The sequence below is a fragment of the Prionailurus viverrinus genome, chromosome X (genome assembly GCF_022837055.1).
Source record: "Prionailurus viverrinus isolate Anna chromosome X, UM_Priviv_1.0, whole genome shotgun sequence".
In the NCBI taxonomy this organism is placed as follows: domain Eukaryota; kingdom Metazoa; phylum Chordata; class Mammalia; order Carnivora; family Felidae; genus Prionailurus; species Prionailurus viverrinus.
In genome coordinates this window covers 8,011,195-8,028,310 of record NC_062579.1, presented here as the reverse complement: position 1 = coordinate 8,028,310, position 17,116 = coordinate 8,011,195, and the positions used below count along the sequence as shown (strand labels likewise).

Genomic DNA, 17,116 nt, shown 5'->3' with positions numbered 1-17,116 from the left:
CCACACCTTGGGCACAAAATGTATTCTAGGGTCTGTTTGGCATTTGGTGAGGAGGCAGAGGGTGCAGTTAAAGGGGACTGTAATTGTTGTCGGGCTCCTGGCCCAAAAGGCACTGCACTGTACTTTGCTTTTGTGGTCTCCAATATCCAATACAACACTGACACAAGGATTTTTGGACAAGCAGTTTATTTGCCAGGCGGTACCCGAAGTGAGGTGAGGGAGGAGGGAAGCGGGACACAGAAACGAGGAAAGTCAAGGAAGGCTGAGTGAATCTTCAGCGCATTACTGTTGGCAAATGAGTTCAAACCTCTGAGTGACTCAGACTTGAACCTACCAAGGAGTGAGGAGGCTCGGTATTGAGCCACCAAGCCCCAGCTCTCACTGGTTCAGCACCACTCCTGGGGCATTCACCTCCTGGCACTTCCAAACTGCCTCGAGCATGGATGGAATATACCAGAGTGGCCTGCGGACACGCTCAGACAGTCCTGGGAAACCGTTGCTCTGTGTGGTGGCCAGAATGATGGCTACCAAAGATGTCTGTGTCCCCATCCCTGGAACTGCAAATATGTTACTTTAGAGGACAGAGGGAGTTTGCAGGTGTGATTAAGTGAAGGAATTAGACATGGAGGGAAAGCCCTAGGTTATCCAGGTGAACTTAATCTAATCACATGGCTCTTAAAAGTGGCGGACCTTTCTCAGCTGTGGTCAGAGGGAGACGGGAGTGTGGAGGGAAGGTTAGAAAGAGACAACATTGTTAGCTTTGAAGAAAGGGGGTTGTAAGTCAAGGAACGTGGGTGGCCTTTAGAAGTTGGAAAAGGCAAGAATCTGATTCTTCCCTAGAACTGTGTTATATAATTGAGACAAAGTGGGCCACGATGTATTGGCCCCTGGGTTGTTTATTTCTTCACTGTGAGCTGGGACCTGTTGGCTCAAAAGCCTGCTGACATCTCACATGTTACACATTGAATAACTTAAAAAATTTTTTTAATATCTATTTTTGAGAGAGAGAGAGACAGAGCATGAGCTGGGAAGGGGCAGAGAGAGACGGAGACACAGAATCTGAAGCAGACTTCAGGCTCTGAGCTGTCGGTACAGAGCCCGACGCGGGGCTCAAACCTGCCGTATGTGGGATCATGACCTGAGCCGAAGTTGGACGCTTAACTGACTGAGCCACCCAGGCAACCCTTTAAAGTCGCCCAAACAAGCAGATTTTTAGCCATCTAAAGCCTGCCTGCTTTGCATAACTCATGAAACCATGTTCAGCATCTGCTGACCAGTGATAACATAGAGCCTTGTGATTTTAAGACCCTCAGCTGCCGCTGCCTTTTGAAGCTCTCTGACGAGGACACTTCCGAGTGCTGCTGAATGACATCACCTATACTGATAAGCCATCTCTCCCTTGGGAGTCCCTTTGCCCTCTTCCCTTCTGGGTGACAGCTCCTTGCTATAAGCCACCGGACCATCTCATGCGGTAAGTGACTTTCCCCCGCCCCGATGCCACCCCGCCGAGCTCAGCCCATACACCTTGTCGTGTGGTACTTCCTCACGCGGCCATGTCTTTTTCCTTGATCGCCTTCCAGATTGCAAAACCCCCCACAAGCCTCCAGAAGCAATGCAGCCTTGCCAATGCCTTCTGCTTTTGCCCAGTGAGGCCCATACTGGACTTGTGACCTCCGGAATTGTAGATCCTAAGTTTGTCTTGGTTTAAGCCACTAAGTTTGTGGTGATAAGACAGCAACAATGAGAAGCATTTCTTAATGCAAATAATTCAAATCACAAAGACCTTTCCGTATTTATACTTGTTGAAGGAGAGCTTTGCTAAGGTTATAGTATGTATCCTAGATTTGGAAAAGTAATTCCAGCAAAATTACAAAAGGATTAACTACTGTGTATTCATAATCTATTCATCTAGGGAGGGGCCTTCAGGTAGGTGTGGACTAATTATACAGTTAAAAGCATGTTTAAATAGAAATGCCAAAGTAAATATTTTCCTGATCTTGTGCCTCGTTCCGATCTGATGCTTTTATGGGGAGTGCGATTTCTACAGCCCAATCTGATTACTGCATCTGTAAAACCTTTTGGTGGTTCCCACGTCCGGAGCAGCTGAAGTCTTCCTCTCTCACAGGCCCCATGTCCCCAGCATTCTGCTGGGTCCATCTCTTTATGATGACCTTCGCATAACTGTTCCCTCAGCCAGAACAACCTCTTTAGCCCCTTTTCACCTGTCCAACTCCTACTCCTATGTCAGGACCAAACGAGTGGTCACTTCCCAGGTACTACGAAGTGGAGGACCTGCTGTATCCTTGGTCCTCACCGAATCTTGCACTTGAACCTTGCCTGTAGCACATAGCATTCTGTATTGAAACCATTTGTCTGCGAGTCTGTCCATCCTAGCCAACAAAACACAGACAAGGCAAAAGGGAGACTAGTTGGGGCACCTGGGTGGCTTGGTTGGCTAAGCATCTGACTCTTGATTTCAGCTCACGTCATGATCTCACAGTTGTGAGACTGAGCCCCCATTTGGGCTCCTCTCTGGGCATGGAGCCTGCTTGGGATTGTCTCTTTCCCTCTGCCCCTCCTCTTCACATATGCGTGCTCCCTCCCTCCTCCTCTCTCTCTCAAAAAACAAAACAAAACAAAAAAAAAAAGGAGACTAGTCGATACAAGTTTTTCTTCTCATTTTAACATTGAATTCCCTTTTAAAATTTTGTGTAGCAAATCTCTCAAAAGGGTCATTCTGCAAAACTGGAGCTGCAGCTAAGTTTGATGATTCTAGAAATATAAAGTATAATTGATGTTTACAGACCTGAGGTAACTTTTATTGCAAAAAAAAAGTGGTAACTCCTGTATTGGTCACGTTTTCATTTATATATAAAGTGTCCTTTCGTTCTTACTCATCTCCTTTTTATGTTATATAGCCATTGCTACCCCCTCTTGGACCTTCACAGGAGCCGTATTTTTGTCTCCCCATTGCCTTGAGGAGGAAGCCCAGCCTTCTTAGCATGGTGCAGAGTCTTTCCTTGCCTAGGACCTGCTCAGCTGTCCAGGCTCTTGTCTTGTTACTTATCTCTGAGGGAGCACAGGCGTTGGTTTGGTGCTTGTCTTAGCTGGCTTTTTCTAGAAGGCCCTGAGACAAGGATTTGAGTGCATGTAGTTTATTTGGGAGGTGATCTCAAGAGGCACCAGTAGGGAGTGGGAAAGTGAGGCAGGGAAAGAAACCATATCAATTTAAGGGGCATTGGTAATCAGGTTAGAGTGTGGGTGATGGGCTCAATCCCACTGGGAGCCAGTATAGAACATACCTCAGAGGGACAAGGAAGGTGGGATATTTATCTCCAGCCCCCAACTATTGTTGGCAGAGAGTTGTTCCTGGAGTAAGGTCTCAGTATTTCCAGCATGCCCTGCAGAAGTTGAGCATGCTTCTGGGGCCAAAGACCCGTCTTCTCCACACCATGACAGAGTGAAGCTTATAGTAGGAAGCCATCATTGTATATAGAAAGCAGGAGTGCCATGGGAAAAATGGGTGGAGCATTGACAGTGTTTACCACAGAGCCACCCCCAGTGTGTTCCCATAGCAGTCCTCTGGCCTCTATCACAATACCTGTCATATGTACACGGAAGGTGTGTCTGCTTATCAGTCTAGCTCTCCCTGGGCTGTGAGCATCCCCAGGGCAGAATCTGCTGGACTCTGTGGATGGCTTGTAGTAGGCGTGTGACACGTTTACACCGAATGAGTGAATGAATGAATAAAATGAGATACTCTGAAGAGATGACGTTGAGAGTGAGGGAAAGAAAATGACAAAGAAAATCCAAGACAGAGAAACAGGACATAGTAGGAAGGAACGTAAAGAAAATGGAGATAACGGTAAATAGTCTGAGATGGAAAAAAAGAATTGGAGATACTAAAAAGATAGGCATTTCATTTGTAAGGCTTCTTCTGCACATCACTTTTTGCATCTTGCAAAGGAGAATTCCATATTGCAAGCCTTAAAATAAGTCTGTCATAATACCTAGCAAAATGGAACAAGCTTGGAAGAAAAACACCTCAAAAACATTTCAGGCCTCTGTGTCCCTGACAAGTACCAGCTCTCTAGCCTGGTGGTGTATGGGAATTGCAAACTACCGTGACATTTATTTATTCTTGCTGGCTTTCACAATTAAGTCCGAACTCCGAATCCACACAGGCCTGTTAAAGCTGCATCTAAACTCCTCAACCTTTGGGGCGCCTGGGTGGCGCAGTCGGTTAAGCGTCCGACTTCAGCCAGGTCACGATCTCGCGGTCCGGGAGTTCGAGCCCCGCGTCAGGCTCTGGGCTGATGGCTCAGAGCCTGGAGCCTGTTTCCGATTCTGTGTCTCCCTCTCTCTCTGCCCCTCCCCGGTTCATGCTCTGTCTCTCTCTGTCCCAAAAATAAATAAACGTTGAAAAAAAAAAATTAAAAAAAAAAAAAATAATAAACTCCTCAACCTTTAAGACAAAGAACGAACGCGCGTTCTAGCTCCCTGGGGAAGCAGTTACAACCTCTTCAACATCCTGCTTGCTAAGGAAGCAGTTGTTACCTTAATTAATGATCTACAAAATCCTCTTTAAACACCTTGTACAAACACGTGGCACAATATCGGGGCAAATGCTAAAGGACAAAAGAGCACATGTACTGCTTCCCTCTATTCTTGAAAGAAAAAGAAAAAAAGCTAAAAGCGAAGACCCTGGAGTTTCCTTCTCAAGGACAAGGAAAAGGGAGAGACCTGTAGGGATTTCCAGGCTAAAATGTCTTCATGAAATATTTCCTGTCAGTCTTTTAATGGCTAGTTTTTCAACAGGGAATCACTGGGGTTAGTGTCTTTGACATGACTATGGACACACTAGTAACAAGGGTGTGAAGTGATCCCAGGATCTTCATTACTGAACGCCGTGTTAGAAATGTCCCAAGCTCTGACCGGCTGAGTCCAGCTTGGGGCTGGCTTCCAGGAGCCTCTGTTTTACCTAGGCCGGCAGGGGATCCTCACGCAAACCAGAGTTCGAGTGGGACTGATCTAGAGCAGATCAGCAGGTAGCCCATACTCCAGCGGCAGGCTGCGAACTACTCGGTCCCGTCTGCAAACGGGCGAGTGTGTTGGTTACTGGTTAGTCTCAATCCCTGTGCCTATCGCTGGCCAAGTGGTGAAGATTCTTATATGCCTACTCACGGTTTTAGTAACTGAGCCAGTTTACGAGTTCCTCGTAGATTCTTTCTAGAATGGTTGAAATTGTTGGTCTCTTTAACACCTACTGCGCTCCCTAACACTCAACATCATTGTGTGTGCCTGTTGGTCTGGTAATCTCAAAAATAAGCTTTCATTGTGACTGTTCACACCACTGAGCATTCTCTAAATAGGTGTGATAAAGAACTTAATTTTTTCCTGCCCACATGCAAGCATCTTCATCGCCCAGAATTTGGATATTCAGGGTGTGAACCTAATATTTCCCAGATAAGGGCCCTGTCTCACTTCCTGTATGAAGCCGTGCATAGCATCATAGGCTGTGTGGATCCATGTGATTTATGTTTTAATGTAGCCAGTCAGATGGTGTTTTCTTTCATACTCGTGGGGTATTTGAATAAATCAAAATGTCAATGGTAGGCTGCTGGATTGAATTTGCCGTTTTCTAATGTAAGGGAAAGCATTGGCCATCGCCCAGTGAGCCCTGCCTACATACGACCCATGGAGGAATGGACTCTGAGGTTAGCAGAACCGAAAGTACTCCCCTGACTGAGTGGGCAGATATATGTAAACCGTGTCTCCCTTGCAAATAAGAAACAAAAAATTAGGATATACTTCTCGATACGAAACAGTCTTAGCAATGTTCTAAACCAGGGTTTCTTCTACCATGGCACTATCAACATTCGGGGCTAGATAATTTTTCATTTTCTGGTGGGGGGGGGCTATCTTGTACACTGTAAGGATGTTTAACAGCATCCTGGCCTCTACTGCCCCTTGGGGGACCAAATTGCTCAGGCTGAGAACCACTACTCAGCCTTTGGAGGGGAAGAGAAAAAGATGACAGACCTTGAGCAAGATTCTCAAAGGTGGATCCTATTCTACTTATAGGTCAGCGGACTCATTTGCTTAGATTTGTGTATTTGATTAGGTTTAGTGGTATAAACATCTGCATTTCAATAGTGGCCTTTCAAACTCCCATTTACATTCTTACTGGGTTAGAAGGCTTTTTTTTTTTAAAGTTTATTTTGAGGTGGGGGGTTGCTCAGAAGAAACTCACTTACCAGGAGATCATTACCTGAGATCATGACCTGAGCCGAAATCAAGAGTTGGGTGCTTAATCAACTTAACCACCCAGGCACCCTGGTTAGAAGGTTCTTAATGGGTTCTCTACTTTTGGAAAAAGTGCCCTTGCACTTAGGAGGGAGTTTAGCTACAACCTGTATCAGTTTGAGATAAAATGGAAGAATTCAGCTTGCTCCTAATTCTTTCCACTTCTCTTGTTAGAAGAAGCACTCATTATTTCAATACTCTGATTATAAAAATAGCTGTACGGAGATCACATCTGCTGTGCAATCGAACTTTCCGTTGTGGAAGAAAGACAAGAGGGATGAAAATGGGGGACGGAAAATGTAGGCAGCCTATTGTGGCTACTTGAAGATGCTGGATTTTGATCTGTAGAACATGTTCCCCAGTAAATTGAACAAAAACTTTATGACCCAGAGTCTGGTACGTCGTGGTGGAGAAAGTGGCTATCAAAATGATGACTAAACATAGAATTTACCACGTGCCAGCGTTTTTATTTTATGAGCTTTACTCGCGGGAACCCCCTTTATTCTCACCACAGTCCTATGAGGTGAACACTATTAACTCTATTTTACAGATGAGAAAACTGAGCCACAGAGAAGTTTTTGTGTTTAAGTAACCCGCCAAGGTCGCAGGACTGGTAAATTACAGTGCCTCCATTTGAATGTTGGCAGCTGAGGCCATCTTAGGAGGTGAAATCTGCAACTCCAAAACTTGAATCTATCTCCTAGGATACCCACCTCGGACGAGGCTACTCTGTGACCATGACAAAATCAGACAAAACAAGACCACTTCCTAACTTGGTCTAAGCACAAACAAAAACAAAGCCCCTACGCTCCCCACAAAATACTAATCGTCCCGCTCTTGGTTGAAGTGAGTGACTGCTGTGTCTTTACCAGTTTTATCCTCACATGAGTCTGCCCTTCTACAGGTAGAAGTTATTGATATCCCCACTGAATTATAGAATTTCCCGTTTTCTGACAGTATCCAACCTAGAGCAAATCCCTACTCCCTTAGACTTTCCTCCCAAATCGCCCCATTTACAGAGGACCCCTCACCCCCTGCTTCCCCTGGTGTGTGTGTTCCCTCACTGCAGAGTAAACCCACCTTGTTTAACTACAGCCTTCTTTCTTGTGGCCTTTGGCTGAAGAGTGTTGACACTACTTGTCAATGTTACAAAGCTAAAAGTGGTAGCTAATTTTCCAGATGATTAAATCATTATCAAAAAGATTAATATCATCTAGAAAATGGGCCAAATTCAATGAAGTGAAATTTATAACAATAAATCTGAAGTTGTTTGTTTACATTAGAAAAAAAGTCAAGGGCGCTTGGGTGGCTCAGTCAGTCGGTTAAGTGTCCGACTTCGGCTCAGGTCATGATCTTGCGGTTGGTGGGTTCGAGCCCCGTATCAGGCTGTGTGCTGACAGCTCAGAGCCTGGCGCCTGCTTGGATTCTGTGTCTCCTTCTCTCTCTGCTCCTCCCCTGCTTGCACTCTGTTTCTCTCTTTCTCAAAAGTAAATACACATAAAAAATTTTTTTAAAAAAGAAAAAGGCAAGCACTTAAGGGGAGATAACTTGATAGCTATTCATATTAACAATAGGGGAAAAAAAGACTTGGGAAATTAAGAAGCATTAGCATTAGGTCAAACTGAGCCAATAATAGAATAGACTACTTAAAAGCACTATTGTAATTTAATACTCTATTGAAAACTGCAGCTAAAAGAGGGGACAGTACTGCTCCTTTGTGTTACGTGCTGGTCCTGCCCCGGGCTCTCTTTCAGATTCTGTGACTCCTACTTCAAGGTGCTCACTAGCAAACCAGAAAAGGGTGATCAGTGTGCTGAGGGGCTTTAAGCCACATTACAGGAAGGACTAGGTCTGTTTAGCTCAGAAGATTTGAGAAGAGCTGCCAACTCACCATCCTTAAGTGTTTGAAGGGATGTCTCAAGGAAGAGAGGAAGGAGATTTTTACCCCTAATGAGGAAGAGTGTCACCGTGGCCATTTGAAGACCCCATGGGTTTTAGATAAGCCACTCCAAGGTGACCATTTGCTCTGGGTCCTTGTCTTCTGGCCTTCACCAGTGGGGGCCTCGTGTCCCATTGGAATGGGAAAATCTCAGGCCTTTGGAACAGTGGGAAGGAAATAGTGCAGGGTTTCTGGACCGACTGAGTGAAGGGACAAGGGCTTCAGCTACGTTGTTTCCCTCCTGGGGGCATTGCATTCAGATTTGAGGCCAAAGCCCGGATAAAAAATAGTTTATTGCCCTTGTAGGTTTATTTCCACTCAGTAAGTCAAGGAGAAGATGATTGGTTGAGAGCAAGATTCAGGTATTTCTAGGTAAGGTGTCATAAGTAATATCTCCCAATATCTTTCCAATCTTCTATAAAACATGGACAACAGTGGGTAGAAAGTGACACCTGTTATGAAAAGGAACAAATTGGGTACTATATGTACTTGGAATAGTGGGATGATATCAGCCCTATAGGATCAGGACATGATCTTTTGAGGAATTAGCAGTGTAGCTAAGAGTTAAAGTATAGATAAAGAGGAGGGAGAGAATCACAACAAAATGAGTACTGAATTTTTACTTTGCCAACTTACTGTCATCTGAGACCTTTTGATCAGGCCCTCACATTTCACCCTGTTGTCTAATCAGGTTGAAGCCCCGTATTTTCTTCCTGGGAGGTTGAAGTCTAAATAGTGTGTTAACATTCCTTTTAAAAGGCAGCTTATCATGGTGAGCACCGGGTGTAGTATAGAAGTGTTGAATCACTATATTGTACACCTGAAACTGATATAATTCTATGTTGGCTAACTGGAATTAAAATAAAAACTTTAAAAACAAAGGCCGCTTATTAGGTGGCCATGTTCTCAAGCATACTGATGTTCTCAAGCAGCCACCATTTCTGTTTGGTCTCTGAAAGTATAATAAAATAAATCAGGGCTCTGTGGGCAACTGGAAATAACTGAAATCAGGCCTGATGCCAAAAAGTCAGGTGTGGTGTGGCCAGATATGAAAAAGAAAGAGGGGTGGAAGGGAGAAAGTCAGGTGAGGCTTTAAAGTTCTTGTGGGGAAGTTGTTAGAAACATCACATGTCATGAAAACTTACTGGAGCTCAGGAGGTAACATAACGATAGGATTTTAGCCGGTAGACCTGGGGCGTCAGCTTCTAATAGACCCGGGTTGGCCCCAGCATAGGGATTTGCAAGTTGTGTCCCTTGACGATCTGGGCTCGATTGTTTCCAGGAAACTCTGCTTTGATAAAATTGACTGCTTTTCGAGATGGAGAAAAGATAATCTAAGCAAACACACCTAGTCACAAAGTACCTGGCTCCTCCTTGAAAGTGACCCCATTTTAAAACTGGATCATTTAGTAAACACCAGGTATTCTTCCCATGCGAGTAAATGTCATCTCACGGTTCTCTCAATACATACGTTCCTGGAATAAATCTTAATGCTAATGTCACTTTGGAAAGTGATTCACTCTTGTTTTTCTTATATGCTCTAAATAACCTGTATTATGTTGGAGAGGTAGGGTACCCACTGGGAAATTAAAGAGCTGACTTTTTTCATTGGGAATATTGAGCATTTAAAAATGGTGTTTTTGTTTTAACTCAGGCCACAACCTATTAGGGTCTGTGAAAATTGAGTAGTTCAGGACTACCTGGTCCAGAACTAGGGCAAGGTAAGGCCTCAGGTGCAAAATGTAAGGTGTGCCAGAACCTCAGTTCTCCCAATCAATATTTTCATGCAGTATTAAAAAAAAATTCATTGTTAATGCAAAAAATCCAAGGTGAACAATACATCAACATTTTAAATAACAGGATCTGACCCTGTACTGACTGGTGTGCTCACCCCACTCGCCTTACCCTAACCACGTCTGCATTTCAAAAACAGGACAGGGGTGCCTGGGTGGCTCAGCCGGTTAAGCATCCAACTTTGGCTCTGGTCATGATCTCACGGTCTGTGAGTTTGAGCCCTGCGTCAGGCTCTGTGCTGACAGCTCGGAGCCTGCTTCAGGTTCCGTGTCTCCTTCTCTCTCTGCCCCTCCTACTCACGTTCTGTCTCTCTCAAAAATAAACATTAAAAAAATTTTTTTAAAGCAGAATAGACTATTAGAGTGCATTAGAGTTGTTTGTTTCAAGTATGTGTGTGTCTCAAAGATGCTGGATCATAATGTAAGATATAAAATGTGAATTCGGCAACAGCGGTTGAGGTCAGGGACTCTGGAGCCGGACTGCCTGTGTGTGTAGCTTTGGGCATTTTCCCGAAACTCCCTTTGCTTTAGTTTTCTCATCTGTAAGATGAAGATAAGAATACTGCCTTCATCTTTGACAGCATGACCATGTAATTTATCCAAACAAGGACAATTTGGATAGTGGAAGATAGCACTAACAAACAATTCAGCCTGTAATGTGAAGTATTACAAAACAAAAATGCATTATCAAACAATAAAGTTATCCTGCAAAAAATGACCAAAGCGTTCAATTGTGAATATTCAGAAGCCCAACAGCAAGACTGCTCCGCGTCTTTTTTGTTTTTTGTCCATCAGACCGTGTGTTCCCACCAAGTGGTGGCCTACTAGTGTCACGGATTTTTTGTGCCATGTTACGGACCAAGTGGCCAGCAGGATGGCAGTGTCCCAGTACTGACAGAGGCCAAAAGAAAGAACCCTTTCTCTCCAGTCTCTTGTGTCCCAGGCACTTCATTTTGATAACAGCAAGCTCCCTTTGAGCTATCCTGGAAAGAAAGTGATATGACATTGCTTCTGGTAAGGGTCAAAAACAGAAGCCAGGAATAGTGATGGCTATTTTTAAGATTTTACTACATGTTAAAGTGAGAACTTGTCCACTGAACACGTATATCGCCCTCCCCCGCCCCCCCCCAGAAGATTACACCATGACAGAAACCGGCTGTATAAAGTGGAAGTCAACCAAAACCATTTCAATTTATTTTAATGCAACTATTAATAAATTGTTTAAAATGAATAATCCATAACAAATGCTAAGTTACTATCAGGAAACCAGGCAAAACCAGGACTTTGCACCGTAAACTGGGCTGTATGAGCACACCAGGCCCCTAGCTGTTGTGGGGATTAAATCAATTACTATATGGAAAAGTGCCTAAAACAGTGCCTGGTATATAGTAAGCCCTCAATCAGTGGTAGCTCTTGTTACCACTTTTTTCTTACCATGGCTTAGATTTAAAAGACTTAAAGTGCTGCCTTAGAGAAAAAGATGCCATTTCCTAAGGGATACATAATTGGAAATGTCTCCTCTTTCCCCCTCCCCCGCCCCAAATTTAATTGTCAATGAAAATCAGAGCCTTGACTGCAAAGGTCCAAACATGATCTGTTTTGTCCCCCACCTCCCTCTAAAATCTTAAGTTTGTTCATTAAGCTTCATATTTTGAATGGCCATTTTGAGATGCATAGTCAAAGTCAACATCTCCAGGCAAAACACATAAACTTGGATTTCTCAATTTTTTTAAGACAAAGCAGTGAAAACCAATGCCAGCTGGCATCTCTAAGGAGTCTTCCCTTAATGCCCACCACTATCAGCCATTTCAGATGTCCTTCTTGCTCCTTTTTGCAGTGCCCATACTATCTTGCTGTCTTCCTTTCTCTTTTTTAATTTTTATTTTTCAGAGAGAGAGAGAGAGAGAGAGAGAGAGAGAGAGAAAGAGAAACTGCTAGAGCAGGGGAGGGGCAGAGAGATAGAGGGAGACACAGGATCTGAAACAGGCTCCAGGCTGTGAGCTGTCAGCCCAGAGCCAGACGCGGGGCTCGAACCCAGGAACCGCGAGATCATGACCTGAGCTGAAGTCAGACGCTCAACCGACTGAGCCACTCAGGTGCCCCTATTTTTGACTTTTTGAGGAAACTCCATACTGTTTTCCACAGTGGCTGCACCAGTTTGCAGTCCCACCAACAGCGCACAAGTGTTCCTTTTTTTCAACAGCCTTGAAACACCTATTGTTTCTTACATTGTTGAATACCTATTCTTCTCAAATATTCCAAAAACTAGAAAAGAAAGCAAAACTTCCAAATTCACTCTATGAGGCCAGCATTACCTTGTTACCAAAAGCAGATAGACACCACTAAAAAAGAGAACTACAGGCCAATATCCCTGATGAACATGGATGTAAAACTTCTCAACAAAATACTAGCAAATGGAATCCATTAAAAAAAAAATCATTCACCACAGTCAAATGAGAATTAATTTGGGGATGCAAGTGTGGTTCAATATTTGCAAGTAAATCAGCATGATACATCAATAAGAGAAAAGATAAGACCCATATGATCATTTCAACAGACGCAGAAAAAGCATTTGACAAAGTACAACTTGCATTTCATGATAAAAAAGACCCTCAACAAAGTAGTTTTAGAGGGAACATGCTACAACATAATAAATGCCATCTCTGAAAACCCCCAGCAAACATCATCCTCAATGAAGAAGAACTGAGAGCTTTCCCCTTAAGTTCAGGAGCAAGACAAGGATGTCCACTCTTACCACTTTTATTTAGCACACTACTGGAAGTCCTAGCCACAACACTCAGACAATAAAAAGAAATAAAAGGCATCCCAATGGGTAAGGAAGAAGTAAAACTTACACTATTTGCAGATGACAGGATACTATATATAGAAACCCCAAAAGACTCCATCAAAAAAATTGTTAGAAGTGTTAAATGAATTCAGTAAAGTTGCAGGATACATAATCCATGTACCGAAATCTGTTGCATTCCTATACACCAATAATGGAGCAGCAGGAAGAGAAATAAAGCCAATGATCCCATTTACAGCTACACCCAAAATAATAAGATACCGAGTAATATACCTCACCAAAGAGGTGGAAGGTCTGTACTCTGAAAACTGTGAAACACTGATGAAAGAAATTAAAGATGACGCAAAGAAATGGGAAGACCTTCTATGCTCATGGATTGGAAGATTTCCCTAATAGCCTCCTAACTGATCTGCAGCTGCTACTCTTTTTTTTTTTTTTTTTCAAAAAAAAATTTTTTTTCAACATTTATTTATTTTTGGGACAGAGAGAGACAGAGCATGAACGGGGGAAGGGCAGAGAGAGAGGGAGACATAGAATCGGAAACAGGCTCCAGGCTCTGAGCCATCAGCCCAGAGCGTGACGCGGGGCTCGAACTCCCGGACAGCGAGATCGTGACCTGGCTGAAGTCGGACGCTTAACCGACTGTGCCACCCAGGCGCCCCTGCAGCTGCTACTCTTGACCCCATGGACTATCCACCTGATAGGCGGACATTTGCTATGTTGAAACTAATTCCCGCATTGCAGTCAGTTCAAATAAAATCCATTCCTTTATGACTGGCCTGCAAAGTCCTATATGAATCTGAAATCACCCAGTCCTCCAACTACATTTTCTTCTACTTCATTGTTCTTATTTTCTCCTACCTGCTCTTGTACTGCCCAGGTTTCTGCAGACTTCTCGTAATATGACTCACTTGGGCCTCTTGTAAAAAGTACTAATTTGTAGTGACCTCCCCTTGCAGACTGTGATTCATAGGTTTGGGAATCTGTGCAAGAACTTGTACTTTTAACAAGTGTTCCACGTGATTCTGATGATGAGGGAAGCTACAGATACAGCCTAAGAATCTTCCACATGGCGTTCCAAGGCGGTCCTACCAGTTATTCAGAATTGGGAAGCATGATGAAACCCATTTTCCATCTCTGCTCTAGGAGACTATGCGGTCAGTGGCCATCTACTATGCTAAGCCAGGGAATTCTGGGAATACAGTTTATGGGCTGAATCCTCACATTCCAGTAATTTCCTGGGTGGCGCAAGTGCCACTTTGTGCTAGACTCCTGTAGGTGAAGTTGAAGAAATGGTTATCATCCACGCGGAGGTGAAGAGGAGAAAATTGAGAAAGGCTTGGTGTTCAACAACATAGAGCAAGAGCATATGTGGGTGTGTTTCCCTGGGCTGTGGTAGGACAAACTATTCCTAAGAGGTAAAGAAGAGAAATGGGGCAACCAGCCAGATACCAGTCCAAAGTATGTGGAGGAAAGGTTTTGGTAGATGAGGTCAGGATTCTCTGAGCTCGTACACATACAAACTCCTCAACGTGACCAACATCTAAGTTACAACAAATGTTTAGCTTTGAATCTGGGTATTTGGAAGCCTTAAGATTGACACTGAAACGTTTTTGGTTTAATAGCAGGTTTAATTTCTCAAATTTGAGGGGAACAGGTTTTGAAAACTCTCTCTCATATCCTGTATGTAAAATTTTAACTCCAGTTAAAATTCAGTTCTCTAGCGAAGATTATATGGGCACTAGCATTCTCCATAGCAAGGGGCATGTTTCTCTCCCAGAATGTGACACACAAAATAAGCACGAGCCTTCTGGTGTCCTGTATGAAATTAGATTATAAACCAGAGTGACGCTTCTCCAACGTTTCCACACACTGAAATGACCTGGGGGGAGTTTCAGAAATCCTGACTCCTGTGCCCCATCCCAAGACTGGGATTTAATTGGTATGGGGTGTGACCACGGTTTGGGATTTTTGAAAGACCCCTTCCCCTCCAGGCTATTCTCATGTCCCTCTACTACACCTCTACTGTACCAGCAACTTTGGGAACCACTAGAGCTAATGATTTTGAGCCATATATTTGAAACCGCAAACCTCTGGATAAAGTGTAAAATTTGGGTTCATGCGTTAAAGTTTAAGTCGAGACAACGAGGTCAGTTTGATTGGATTTATCAAGATGTGCCCAACGTGGGTCGGGGCCTTATTTACATGAAACCAGAGCAATTGAAGAAAAAGTCAAGGCAGCTATGTCCCCAAAGTCACATACACACAAATTATTAATATTTAAAACAACAGGATTTTAAAGCAATTTTGTCAAATTGAGCATCTCCAATTAGAGTTGCCAGATCAAACACAGGGCCCCCAGTGAAATCTTAAATGCAGATAAACAGTTTATTAATACAAGTATCTCTGATGTAGTATTTGGGGCATATATATACCAAATGCTATTTGTTTATCTAAAATTCAGGTTTAACTGCATGTCCTGTGTTTTTATTTGCTAAATGTGACAACCCTGCCCTCATTTTAAAGGACTCACCGGAGCAATAATTCAGTAGAGTAGGGCAAATCAGGACAAAAATTAACCTTAGCTTCTTGCTCATTATGTATTCTATTTTCTGAATGACACTGCCTGGCTAACTACCTCAAGCTCTACCTGACTTTGTCTGCGCCAAGGGTCAACTGTACCTTATTCTGCCTCTTCTGTCTTCTCCGGAGCCGCAGGAACTCCTTGTGTTGCCTGGAGACAAAGTTCACTGCTGCATATTCCAATAAGGCAGCAAACACAAACAGAAGGCACACCGCCATCCAGATGTCAATCGCTTTGACATAGGAGACCTGAAAGAGAGAGAGGAGGGGGGCCACCGTGAAAACTTGTGGGGTAATCAAGTTCCTAATGTTGTGAGAGGCAGAATACCTCATTTTTCTTCATCAAGGATTTTCTGTCCTTTCCTTAACAGAGTGCTTAAGGGGCGCCTCAGTGGCTCAAGTCCGACTTCAGCTCAGGTCATGATCTCACGGTTCGTGGGTTCAAGCCCCACGTCAGACTGTGCTGACAGCTCAGAGCCTGGAGCCTGCTTTGGATTCTATGTTTCCCTCTCTCTCTGCCCTTCCCCTACTTGCTTACTGTCTCTCTCTCTCTGTCTGTCTGTCTCTCTCTCAAAAATAAACATTAAAAAAAATTGTTTTAAAGAGAGTGCTTAAGCATTTTCCGTTCCACTTTGCAGATTCTGGGCCAAGCAGTGAAAGTGACATGCCCCTGGCCCCAGGCCCTTGTTCCTTCGCTCTCAGTATAGCCCATCTGCTTCGGTCACCTCATCCCTGAGACCAGCTCTGAAGAGCACCACAAGAATTTGCTTAATGAAAAAAAAAGAAAAAACAAACTTTTGAAATTGCTTATTTCCTTCTATTTTTTTCTTAATATTTAAAAACTAGTATAATTAAGGTAATTCCAAAACCTTGATGAGAAATAGGCTATGTATGGCTTTGGGCCCTTCAAAAACCAGTTTGTAATTTCCATCCCTCGATTGATCCTGACATGAAAGCACATTTCTAAATAGTTTAAAACTGTCACAATTCAAGAATATTCGACCCAAATAAAACATCAGGGCTCTAGTCTTAGGACGATATCTGGTTAAAAAGGAAACTTTAAAACACTTCATTGGTTGGTCGGGTGTTTAGCATATCTTAAAATTTGAGAAAGCAGATTCTGAAAGCAAATAGTTTTTACTTGGAATGGAAAGTGCCCTTTATCTCACTTCCAATTATTTTTAAAAAATAACTAGATGGTGTAACCTATTAGACCCCAGACTACAAAGTCTTATCAAACTGCTAGCTGAATGTGTACCATTGAATGTGTAGCTTTAGTTTTTAAATAGCGTTTCCAATTTTTTTAATACGGACACTGAGTATTTACCAGCCTATATTGTAAGCGTTTTACCTGTATTAATTTTGTAGCCACTAAAACAACTATATTACCCCCGTTTCCTTTTTCTTTATGTTTACTTTTGAGAGAGTCACAGTGTGAGCTGGGGAAAGACAGAGAGAGAGGGAGACACAGAATCCAAAGCAGGCTCCATCCAGGCTCTGAGCTGTCAGCACAGAGCCCGACACGGGGCTTGAACTCACAAGCAGTGAGTGAGATCATGACTTGAGCCGAAGTCGGACCTTAACCAACTGAGCCACCCAGGCACCCCTTACCCCCATTTTCTGATGAGGAAACTGGAATACAGAGAGGTTAAATTATTACCCAGGGTCGCAAAGCGAATTAAAGGAAAG

The 17,116-nt window shown here is 43.4% G+C and overlaps 1 protein-coding gene across 2 annotated transcripts in view; it reads right to left on the bottom strand.

Moving 5' to 3' along the window:
- The window catches only part of GLRA2 (glycine receptor alpha 2), a 173,496-nt gene that overhangs the window by 20,821 nt on the left and 135,559 nt on the right, over positions 1-17,116 (bottom strand). For both annotated transcript variants that reach the window (XM_047844173.1, XM_047844174.1), the window contains exon 8: positions 15,527-15,676. In XM_047844173.1, coding sequence (XP_047700129.1) covers positions 15,527-15,676 — 150 coding nt within the window. The remainder of the gene's footprint in view (positions 1-15,526; positions 15,677-17,116) is intronic.